Here is a 12,888-nt window from a genome sequence, read left to right on the forward strand (position 1 = left end):
ACCCCACTTATGTTAATGGACAGATCATCTACATAGAAAATCAAGGAGAAAAAAATGGCTTTCAGTGACACCCTGGACCAGATGGACTTAATGGATATATTCAGAACACTCCAGACTAAAATGGGAGAGTACACATTCTTTCAAGTGCACATGGAACATTCTCCAAAATAGATCACCCATTAGATCACAAATGAGGCCTGAACAAATACAAAAAAACTGAAGTCATATCATGCACCTTATCTGACCACAACACTATGACACTAGAAGTCAACCATAAGAAAAAATGTGGAAAGACCACAAATACATGGAGGTTAAACAACATGCTACTAAACAATGAATGGGTCAACTAGGAAATAAAGAAGAAACAAAAAAATACATGGAAACAAATGAAAATGAAGGCACAGCAGTCCAAACCTTTGGGATGCAGCAAAAGCAATACCAAGAGAGAAGTATATAGCAATACAGGCTTAATTCAAGAAGCAAGGGAAATCTCGAATAAATAGTCTAAGCTTTCACCTAAAGGAGCTAGAAAAAGTACAAAAAACAAAGCTTAAAGCCAGTGGAAGGAAATAATAAAGCTTAGAGCAGAAATAAATAATTCAGAAACTAAACAACAACAAAAACAAAACCAATAGAACAGATCAATGAAGCCAGGAGCCGGTTCTTTGAAAAGATTAATAAAACTGATAAGCTGCTAGCCAGATTTATCAAAAAAGAAAAGAGACAGGACCCAAATGAATAAAATCACAAGTGAGAGAGGAGAAAGAACAACCAACACCACAGAAATACAAACTATTATAAGAGAATATTATCAAAATCCATATGCCAACAAATTGGAAACCTGGAAGAAATAAATTCCTAGAAACATATAAACTACCAAACCTAAAACAGGAAGAAATGGAAAACTTGAACAGACTGATAACCAGCAAAGAAATTGAATCAGTAACCACAAAACTCCCTACAAACATAGGTCAAGACCAGATGACTTCACAGGCAAATTCTACCAAACATTTAAAGAAGAGTTAATACCTATTCTTCTCAAACTGTTCCAAAAAATAGAAAAGGAAGGAAAACTTCCAATTTCATTCTATGAGCCCAGCATTGCCCTGATACCAGAAACAATGGAGACACCACTAAAAAAGAGAACTACAGGCAATATTCCTTATGAACATGGATGCAAAAATTCTCAATAAAATACTAGCAAACCAAATCCAACAATACATTTAAAAAATCATTCACCACGATCAAGTGAGATTGATACAAGGGTGGTTCAATATTTGCAAATCAATCAACATGATACACCACATTAATAAAAGACAATAACCATATGATTATTTCAATGGATGCATCAAAAACATTTGACAAAGTACAACATCCTTTCAAGATAAAAACTACACTCAACAAAGTAGGTTTACTAAAGGCCATCTATGAAAAACCCACAGCTAACATCATACTCAATGGAGAACAACTGACAGCTTTTCCTCTGCAGTCAGGAAGAAGACAGGGATGTCCACTCTCACCACTGTTATTTAACGTAGTACTGGAAGTACTCCCACAGCAATCAGATGACAGAAAGAAATTAAACTCATCCAAATCAGCAAGGAAGAAGTCAAACTGTCACTATTTGCAGATGATAGGATACTGTATATTGAAAACCCAAAAGACTTCACCAATAAACTGGTAGAATTGATACACGAATTCAGTAAAGTCACAGGGTACAAAATCAATGTACAGAAATCTGTTGCATTTCTCTATAGCAATAATGAAGCAGCAGAGAGAGAGAAAATAAGGAATCAATCCCATTTACAACTGCATCAAAAACAATAAGATACCTAGGATTAAACCTAACCTAAGAGGTGAAACACCTGTACTCTGAAAACTAGGTAACACCGATGAAAGAAATCAAAGATGTCACAAAGAAATGAAAGGCATTCCATGCTCATGGGACAGAAGAACAAATATGTTTAAATGGCTATACTACCCAAAGCAATCTACACATTTAATGCCATCTCTATCAAAATACTGCTAGCATTTTTCACAGAGCTAGAACAAACCACCCTAAAATTTGTATGGAACCAGAGAAGACCCCAAATAGCCAAAGCAAACCTTGAAAAAATAAAACAAAGCTGGTGGCATCATAATCCCAAACTTCAAGTTATATTACAAAGCTGTACTAATCAAAACAGTATTGTACTGGCACGAAAGTAGACACATAGAATAACAGAACAGAATAGAAAACCTAGAAATGAACCCACAGCTGTCTGGTCAGCTAATTTGCAACAAAGCAGGAAAGACTATCCATTGGATAAAAGACAGTCTCTTTTTCAAAGGGTGTTTTGAAAACTGGACAGCAACACACAGAAGAATGAAACTGGACTGCACTTTCTTACAGCATACAGAAAAATAAATTCTAAATGCATTAAAGATCTAAATGTAAGACCTTTAAACCATAAAAACCCTACAGGAGAACACAGGCAGTAATTTCTTTAACATTGGCTGTAGCAACTTCTTTCTAGATATGTCTCCTGAGGGAAAGGAAACAAAAGCAAAAATAAACTATCGGGACTTTATAAAAATAAAAAGTTTCTGCATAGCAAAGAAAACAATCAGCAAAACTAAAAGGCAACCTATGGAATGGGAGGAGATATTTGTGATGGCATATGTGATAAAGGGTTAGTATCCCAAATATATAAAGAACTTATGTAACACCCCAAAAATGAATAATCCAATTAAAAATGGGCAGAAGACAGAAATAGACATTCTTCCAAAGATGACATCCAGATGGCCAACAGAAACATGAAAAGATGTTCAACATCACTGATTATAAGAGAAATGAAAATCAAAACTACAATGAGCTATCACCTCACACCTGTCAGAGTGTCTAAAATCAACAGCACAAGAACAACAGGTCAACACCAAAAGGGGAACCCTCTTGTGCTGTTGGTGGGAATGCAAACTGGTGCAGTCACTCTGGAAAACAGTAGGGAGGTTTCTCAAAAAGTTAAAAATAGAGTTACCCTAAGATCCAGCAATTGCAATACTAGGTATTTACCCAAAGATCACAACAATACTAAGTGAAAGGGAGACATGCACCCCAATGTTTTTAGCAGCAGCATCCATAATAGCTAAATTATGGAAACAGCCCAAGTGTCCATCATCTGATGAATGGATAAAGAAGATGTGAAGGATATATTTGTGTATATATACATATACATATATATATATATATATATATATATATATATATATATATACAATGGAGTATTATTCAGCTATAAAAAGAATGAAATCTCACCATTTGCAATGACATGGATGGAGCTATAATATCATGCAAAGGGAAATAAGTCCCTCAGAAAATGTCAAATACCTTATGGTTTCACTCATATGTGGAAATTAAGAAAGAAAACAGACGAGCAAAGGAAAAAAAAAGAGAGAGAGACAGGGAGACAAACTACAAAACAGATTCTTAACTATAGAGAACAACCGATGGTTACCAAAATGGAGTTGGGTGGGTGGACTGGTTAAATAGGTGATGGGGATTAAGGAGTGTACTTGTGATGAGCACCTGGTGTTGTATGGCGGTGTTGAATCACTATACTGTACACCCAAAACTAATATTACACTATATGTTAAGTAACTGGAATGTAAATAAAAACTTTGAAAAATGTACACCTTAAATTTACACAATGTTGTATGTAAAATATATCTCAATAAAAAATATTTATCAAAAGATGGTAACTGTGAGATAATAGATGCATTAATTAGCTTGATTGTCATAATCATTTCACAATGTATATACCTACAAATGATCACATTATACACCTTAAATATATACAATTTTTACCTGTCAACTATACCTCAATAACGCTGGAAAAATAATATTTAAATATCTATGTCTGAACCTTAGGACTCAAATAATTAATTGGGCTATTAAAATAAATATTGCAACTGAAATGAGTCTGTGTTTCACTACATCATAAATTTAATAATATCAACCATGAACTTAATCTGAAAAGAAACACTTCAGGAAATTACTGCATATATAACTATAAAGAATAGTGCACGACCCTGTTGAAATCCTTGTTCCCAATACAGAATGTGAATAAGACATGCGTCTCAGCAAAATCACAAATTTCTCCATGTCATAGACCTTTAGAAATAATTAAACAGTGAGTTTCAAATCCATAAATGTCAAAATCTTACTAGACTTCCATTATTGTACTTGTGTCATTGAACACCAAGCCCCCGGAAGAGATGGTGAGCTTCATGGGGACAGGCCTCCTGTTCATTCTTTTTATACCAAAGTTGACCTACACAAAGCAACCAGTCCAAAAACATTTGTTGAATTAAATTGCTTCTTAATTGGTCTGCTTCCAGGCCATCCTCCTTTCCCAAATCCTGCCAGTTCTTTTACAAAAATACATCTCTGCTAATGTCATTCCATTGTCCCAAACCTTTAATGGCTGTTCATAGTAATCTGCTTGATAGAATTATGTGCACACACCCTGGCAGGTGTTCCCTCAGTCTATATTCCCAGTCTCAGTCTCAGCCTCTCCTCTTCACACACCCTCTCAAGCCACGTTGGTTGTTCCTTGAACACTTTTGGATTTTTATGACTCTATGCCTTTGCAGACGCTATTTTCTCTGTCTGAAAGATACTCCCCTCTCGTCTGCCTAGCAAACGTTTATTATTAAAACTCGGTTTAAATATTACTACCTTTGCATCCTTCCCCGGCCCCTCACAGAATTAACGTCCCCTTCGTTCATTTTTCTGTACCAATAGGTTTATTTATTCTGAAAATGGACGAAGCTAAACTCAGGGGTAAGGGAAGAAGAGAAGGAAGGAGGGAGCGTCCTGTGAATGGACTTACCCAAGCAGTGATTGCGGCACTACGCGTTAAGCACATTGTTCAAGCAGCAGTGGGAGGATGGGGTCTTAAGAGATTATGGCTGGCATCTTTCGCACAGCGGGTACGTGTGCTCCCGCGTTTGTGTTGAGGGGGGAAACAAAGAGAGACAAAAAACAGAAAGAGAGATCAGAAAGGAGATGAGGGGGGACGCAGTGCAGTAAAAGCAGATGGGCGGACCCAAATTTCTTCCGCTTCACAGTTTTGCAGAGGTCCAGCTCTGCAGCTAGCGCTGTAGCAAGGGGGTGGAAGAGGAGGAAAGGGGAGGGACTGCATTCCCTCTGAGCGTGCCCAGCCTCGACTGCCGGGCGGATCACCTTCCGCTCCAACAAGGCCAGTTCCTCCTCGCCATGACTCATGCCTATTGTGCCAGGCAGGGCGTACTCTGCCCTGCAGCCTTACAGGTGGCATCGGCTCGGTGAGACGGTTCCCGCCAGGCTAGGCAGTGGAGCGCCGCACAGCGCGCCTTCCTGCCTACCAGCCGCGTGCCGGGCAATTCCGACCCAGCGCCAGCAGGCCTGCTCGGTCGATCTTCGATCCAAAGATGCGGCGGGGCTGGAAGATGGCTCTGTCCGGGGGGCTGCGGTGCTGCCGCCGAGTACTTTCCTGGGTGCCCGTGCTCGTTATCGTCCTCGTTGTGCTTTGGTCCTACTATGCCTACGTCTTTGAACTCTGCCTGGGTAAGTGGAGCTGGACACCTACGGTGGGGAAATTATGCTCCAGCATAATTGGCCGTCGTACCCTTCACACTGGTGTCCCCCTCCCCCGTGTTCTTAGCCCTCACACTGCAGGGCTTTTTTTTTTTTTTTTTTTGAAGGGGGGTTGTTTGTTCTTAGGACTCTGGAGACCTCCTCATCTCCAGCCTCTGGCTTCTCACAATAATCTTCCCACGAGGGTCCCACCATGTCGCCATCGCTTCCCACTGAGGGTTTTTTACGTTATTCCCTGGCCTTACCCACAAGAATCTCCTGGCACTTTCCCCTAGCGCCCCCTTTTCTCATACAGGACAGCCACTTGTACCTGGTGTTCTGGATTTGGGGGCATCGACCCTACAGAATTGAGAAAACAACACACCCGGTATCGTTAAACTGCTTACACTATGAATCCCCCCAATGCATCCAACTAGGGGCCCCGCATTCTCGCATTCCCTCCTACTAAGGAATCTCAAAATATTACCTGTACTCTCTTACTAGCTCTCTTTTTTCCAACACTGGAATTCATCCTTTTTGCATGATCCTCTCACACTGCCTGAAGTGCTTCACAGCTTCTCCCACTTAGGACCCCACAGTATGCCTTGTTTTAACCCATGGGTCTCCCCTTTTCACAAAGTGAAAATAGGCCCTTTATTCTCTTTCCCTGTGGGCTTTACCATTTTGTCATCTTCTCCAGTGGAATGAGAGTCCTACAATGTATCTTGTTCTGTCCCCTCACATTAGAGCCCCTGATTTTTATCACACTGTGGTTCCCTTTAGTCTTCTGCTTTCCTGCTTTGAGGAGCATTCACTCCTTCCCATTAGGGTCCCCACATTATTTCCTCATATCTCGTACTAGGCACCCTGCTTTTATCACAATTTGGTCATGCCTTGTCCACTCTCTTCTCACATTAGTGTCCTCTTTACCCTCCCACAAGAGTTTCCACAATCTCTCATACCCCTCCCAAGGGCCACTACTTTTCTAATGATACTCCCCCCTTGTTATCTTTTTTGAAGACTACTCCCCACCTGCAGTTCTCTTTTATTGTTAGCCCCACATTTTGACCTCCTCTTTCTCTAAGTTTTTTTTTTAATTTTATCTTACTTCTCCCTAGGGTTGTCCTTGTCCCCTGTCTTCTCAAGCTAGGAAAACACCATCCCTTTCCACTGGGATTTCTGCTATTTCCTTCCCAGTCCCATGGGAGCCTCATTTCTTGTTCCATTTTGTTAGACCATCCCTTTCTTAAATCTAGAGTCTCCTCTTGTACCCTGTCCTGTCACATTATGGAGCATTCCATCCCCTTTTTATCTGTAAAATGGTTCCCACAGCGTATCTTATGCTTTCAAACTCAGAATTCCACAGTATTTCCTGACACAAATCCCGACATCCTATCCTGTATGTTCCCCAATTGTATTAACCCAGTCACCTATCCTTATCACTAACGGTTTTATAGTGTTCTTATAAATTCACAATGGAGTTTTTATATTATATCCTCTCTTGTCACAACAGACCTGTTTTTCTCACAGTGAGATCTCCCCTTGCCTCTGTCCTCTCTCATTGAAGAATGTCCATCTCTTCTCAAAGGAGATTCACTAATAGTTATTGTCACTTCAGTATGAGAAATCCGACTTCTAGCACCTTTAAACTTGTGTCCTGCAATGATCCCCATTCATTCAGTGTGAGGTTCCAACATATTTCCAGTCCCCTCACACTGGGACTCTTATTTGTCCCGTTGGTTATCCACGCACTGTCAAGTCCTTCGGCAATAATTTTCTTTCTTTAGACTGGGTTCTTAACATCTTAAAAATTATGGTTAGGGTGCTGTTTTGTCCAACACCAGGACCTGACCCTTCTTACAACTTCCTTCTCTTACATATTTGGCAAAGCAATGGTTTACTCCAGGTGGATGGAGATTAAGTAGGGAGCCAGGAGATAACTCTGTTTCCCAATATAGAAATTTCTTCTAATTAACTATGCATGAGAGTTTGAATTTTCTACCTCTCCTTCTTAGATCTATTATGGAAAATGTACTGAGATGTTAAAAATAAATTCAAAAAGTTGCCTTTATAGATGCAAATTTAGACTGCTTTTCTTTTTATCTCAAACTTCATTTCAACCTTTACCTCAACAATAAACCTCAGGTTTATTGATGAGTATTAAGTGGGCTATGCAATGATTGGGAAGTTTTACTATTCTCAGACTTCACCACTTTGCTTTTTTGAACGATTGACTGAAGGGTTAAAAGTTCAGCTCCATTATTACTATGGACTTTACTTCTTCGGATCAATGCCATCTTGTAAATACTACTAAGCATATTTTAAAGTTTTGCAGTACTGACTTACATGACCTTAGCCAAACATTCATTTTAAAAATTAATAATGATAATGGCTAACACTTACATAGTGCTTAATCTGTTCTAGGCAATGTTCTAAGTACTATAGTTATCTTAACTCTCTCTGTATTAAATCCCTTAATCCTGACAATAACCATACAAAGTAGGTACCCTTATTGTCTCCATTTTACAGATGTGCAAACTGAGGCAAAGATCAAGTTAGAATTAGTGAAAATAGTTAAAGGAAGCTTAGAGCTTTTTAATTTTGTTTTATTTAACACATTTGCAGAGTACTTGATATATGCCAGGCACTGGTTTTTTTTTAAGATTTTATTTATTTATTTATTTGACAGAGAGAGCAAGAGAGCACAAGCAGGGGGAACAGCAGAGGGAGAGGGAGAAGCAGGCTCCCCGTCGGGCAGGGAGCCTGACGTGGGGCTCAATCCCAGGACCCTGGGATCACAACCTGAGCCGAAGGCAGATGCCTAACCATCTGAGCCACCCAGGTGCCCCAATGCTAGGCACTGTTTTAAATGCTACACCCACACACAAACTCAATTCTGATAACAACATTATAAGGTACATTCCCATTTTAAAGACAAGAAAACTGAGGCACAGACAGATGAAGAAGGTTGCCTTGGGTCATAGAGCTAGTAAATGGCCGAGCTTGGATGGCAACCCAGGCAGGATGGTTCCATAGTCCATGCTTTAACTACCATAAGTGTCGTAACTCTATACCTTCTCTCAACAAATACAGAAGGCAAAACTTGTGACTAACAGGCCAAATGTTGCCTGCAGATGTATTTTATTTGGCCTGCACAGTGTTTTCTTAACATTTTGCATCAGTTGCCATTATTTAAAAACCAGGAGAGTAGGGTAACCTTGACTTCCAATTCTGGCTCCACCTTCATTCTGTCATCTTCATTTTACAACCTTTCTGAAACCTTGGTTTCAGAGAGGTTAAATCAAATCTTCATAAGTCACTTGTTTAGGAAATAATGAGAATTGGGTGTCCAGGCTGCCTGAAACCAAAACAACACAACCAAAGTAACAGGTTCAAATTTCGATATGACTCAAAAAGTAATATTAAGGACCTGACTTCTTTCTAGAAATAGAACCTGATGTCTTTATCTGTAATTTCAGGTTAGAACTGAACCCAAAAGTGGTATTTTTGTCTTATAAAGTTTGAATTCTGCCCCTTACTAACTAAGAGATCTGGGGCAATTTACCTAATCTTTCTCAACCAAGGTTGCCTCACAGGGTGCCTTACTTATATGGTTGTTCATTCATACCACAAATACTTCCTTAGCACCTACTATATGCCGTTTAGAGCGTTGTTGTTGTGAGATTTAAATAATATGATGCACCTGTATGTCTTCTTTGGAAAATGTCTATTCATGTCTTTTGCCCACTTTTAAACATTTTTTATTTAAATTCAATTAATTAACATATAATGTATTATTGGTTTCAGAGGTATAGGCCTGTGACTCATCAGTCTTATATAATAGCCAGTGCTCATTACATCACATGCCCTCCTTAATGTCCATCACCCAGTTACACCATCCCTGCACCCCCTGCCCCTCCAGCAACCCTCAGTTTGTTTCCTATACTTAAGTCTCCTGTGATTTGTCTCCCTCTCTGGTTTCATCTTCTTTTATTTTTTCGTGTCTTACCCTATGATCCTGTTTTGTTTCTTAAAGTCCACATACCAGTGAGATCATATGATAATTGTCTTTCTCTGACTGACTTATTTTGCTTAGCATAATATCCTCTAGCATAATCCATGTCATTGCAAATGGCAAGATTGCATTCTTTTTGATGGCTGCATAATATTCCGTGTGTGTGTGTGTGTGTGTGTGTGTGTGTGTGTGTGTGTGTGTGTGTCACATCTTCTTTATCCATTCATCTGTCAATGGACATCTGGGCTCTTTCCATATTTGGCTATTGTGGAAAATGCTGCTGTAAACATTGGGGTACAGGTGCCCCTTTGGGTCACTACATTTGTATCTTTGGGGAAAATACCCAGTAGTGCGATTGCTGGGTCATAGGGTAGCTCTATTTTCAACCTTTTGAGGAACCTCCATACTGTTCTCCAGAGTGGCTACACCAGGTTTCATTCTCACCAACAGTGTAGGAGGGTTCCCCTTTCTCCACATCCTCGCCAACATCTGTCATTTCCTGACTTGTTAATTTTAACCATTCAGACTTGTTAGAGGTATTATCTCATTGTGGTTTTCGCTTGTATTTCCCTGATGCCGAGTGATGTGGAGCACTTTTTCATGTGTCTGTTGGCCATTTGGATGTCTTCTTTGCAGAAACATCTGTTCATGTCTTCTGCACATTTCTTGATTGGATTATTTGTTCTTTGGGTGTTGAGTTTGGTAAGTTCTTTATAGATTTTGGATACTAGCCTTTTATCTGATATGGCATTTGCAAATATCTTCTCCCATTCTGTCAGTTGTCTTTTGGTTTTCTCAACTGTTTCCTTTGCCGTGCAAAAGCTTTTTATCTTGATGAAGTCCCAATAGTTCATTTTTACCTTTTCTTTCCCTTGCCTTTGGGGATGTGTCTAGCAAGAAGTTGTTGCGGCCAAGGTTGAAGAGATGCTGCCTGTGTTCTCTAGGATTTTGATGGATTCCTGTCTCACATTTAGGTCTTTCATCCATTTTGAGTCTATTTTTGTGTATAGTGTAAGAAAGTGGTGCAGTTTCGTTCTTCTGCATGTGGCTGTCCAATTTTCCCTACACCATTTGTTGAAGAGACTGTCTTTTTTCCGGTGAATGTTCTTTCCTGCTTTGTTGAAGATTAGTTGACCATAGAGTTGTGTCTATTTCTGGATTCTCTATTCTGTTCTATTGATCTATGTGTCTGTTTTGTTCCAGTACCATACTGTCTTGATGATGACAGCTTTGTAATACAACCTGAAGTCTGGAATTGTGATGCCTCCAGCTATGGTTTTCTTTTTCAACATTCTTTTGGCTATTCAGGGTCTTTTCTGGTTCTATACAAATTTTGAGATTGTTTTTTCCAAGTCTGTGAAAAATGTTGATGGTATTTTCATAAGGATTGCATTGAATGGGTGATTTGCTTTGGGTGGTATAGACAGTTTAACAATATTTGTTCTTCCAAACCATGAGCATGAAATGTTTTTTCCATTTCTTTGTGTCTTCTTCAATATCTTTCATAGGCGTTCTACAGTTTTCAGAGTAGAGATCATTTACCTTTTTGGTTATGTTTATTCCTAGGTATCTTAGGGGTTTTGGTGCAACTGTATATGGGATCGATTCCTTGGTTTCTCTTTCTTTTTTTTTTTATTATGTTCACTTAACCACTGTATAGTACATAATTAATTTTTGATGTAGTATTCAGTGGTTCATTAATTAAGTATAACACCCAGTGCTCATCACAGCTGGTGCCCGCCTCAATACCCATCACCCTGTTACTCCCTCCCCCCACCGTCATCCCTTCTGAAACCCTCAGATTGTTTCCTGGGGTCCATAGTCTCTCATGGTTCGTCTCCCACTCTGATTTCTCCCCCTTTGGATTTCCCTCCCTTCCCCTATGGTCCTCTGTGCTATTGCTTATGTTCCACATATGCATGAAACCCTACCATAATTGTCTTTCTCTACTTGACTTACTTCACTTAACATAATCCCCTCCAGTTCCATCCATGTTGATTCAAATAGTGGGTATTCATCGTTTCTGATGGCTGAATAATATTCCATTGTATATATGTACCACATCTTCTTTATCCATTCATCTGTTGAAGGTCATCTCAGCTCCTTCCACAGTTTGACTATTGTGGACATTGCTGCTATGAACACTGGGGTGCATGTGCCCCTTCTTTTCACTACATTTGTATCTTTGGGGTAAATACCTAGTAGTGAAATTGCTGGGTCATAGGGTAGCTCTATTCTTAACATCTTGAGGAACCTCCATACTGTTCTCCAGAGTGGCTGTACCAGCTTGCATTCCCACCAACAGTGTAAGAGGGTTCCCCTTTCTCCACATCCTCTCCAACATTTGTTGGTTCCTGTTTTGTTAATTTTTGCCATTCTAACTGGTGTAAGGTGGTTGATTTCTCTTTCTTCTGCCTCATTGTTAGTATATAGAAATGCAACTGACTTCTGTGCATCGATGTTATACCCTGTGAATTTGCCGAACTCCTGTATCAGTTCTAGCAATTTTGGGGTGGAGTCTTTTGGGTTTTCTGCATAGAACATCATGTTATCTGGGAAGAGAGAAAGTTTGACTTCTTCTTTGCCAATTTGAATGCCTTTAATTTCTTTTTGTTATCTGATTGCTGAGGCTAGGCCTTCCAGTATTATGTTGAACAACAGTGGTGATAGTGGACATCCCTGTCATGTTCCTGACCTTAGGACAAAGCTTTCAGTTTTTCCCCATTGAGGATGGTATTTGCTGTGGGTTTTCATACATGGTTTTTATGATATTGAAGTATGTTCCTTCAGTCCCTACATTGCGGAGGGTTTTTATTGAGAAAAGTATTTTGTCAAATGCTTTTTCTGCATCTATTTAGAGGATCATAATGTTCTTGTCCTTTCTTTTGTTAATGTGGTTTATCACACTGATTGATTTGTGGTTGTTGACCCACCCCTGCAGCCCAGGAATACATCCTATTTGGTGGTGGTGAGTAATCCCTTTAATGTACTGTTGGATCCTATTAAATAGTATCTTGGTAAGAATTTTTACATCCTTTACTAGGATGCCACCTGGGTGGCTCAGTCGTTAAGCATCTGCCTTCGGCTCAGGGTGTGATCCCAGGGTCCTGGGATTGAGCCCCGCATCAGGCTCCCCTCTCCGCTGGGAGCCTGCTTCTTCCTCTCCCACTCCCCCTGCTTGTGTTCCCTCTCTCATTGGCTGTCTCTCTCTGTAAATAAATAAATAAAATCTTTAAAAAAAAGAATTTTCAACATCCATGTTCATCAGAGATATTGT

At 39.7% G+C, this 12,888-nt stretch overlaps 1 protein-coding gene and 1 long non-coding RNA gene across 2 annotated transcripts in view; one reads left to right on the forward strand and one right to left on the reverse strand.

Moving 5' to 3' along the window:
• Nucleotides 1-5,151, reverse strand: part of LOC148106920 (uncharacterized) — a 200,532-nt gene extending 195,381 nt beyond the window's left edge. The window contains exon 1 of the long non-coding RNA XR_015723435.1: nucleotides 4,872-5,151. This is a non-coding gene — a long non-coding RNA (uncharacterized LOC148106920). The remainder of the gene's footprint in view (nucleotides 1-4,871) is intronic.
• Nucleotides 5,152-5,281: 130 nt separating this feature from the next.
• The window catches only part of ZDHHC15 (zDHHC palmitoyltransferase 15), a 169,195-nt gene continuing 161,588 nt past the window's right edge, over nucleotides 5,282-12,888 (forward strand). The window contains exon 1 of the mRNA XM_087860139.1: nucleotides 5,282-5,587. Coding sequence (XP_087716265.1) covers nucleotides 5,452-5,587 — 136 coding nt within the window. The 5' untranslated portion in view covers nucleotides 5,282-5,451. The remainder of the gene's footprint in view (nucleotides 5,588-12,888) is intronic.

This window comes from Ursus americanus, chromosome X (genome assembly GCF_024610735.1).
Source record: "Ursus americanus isolate L20-20 chromosome X, mUrsAme1.1.p, whole genome shotgun sequence".
Classification (NCBI taxonomy): Eukaryota; Metazoa; Chordata; class Mammalia; order Carnivora; family Ursidae; genus Ursus; species Ursus americanus.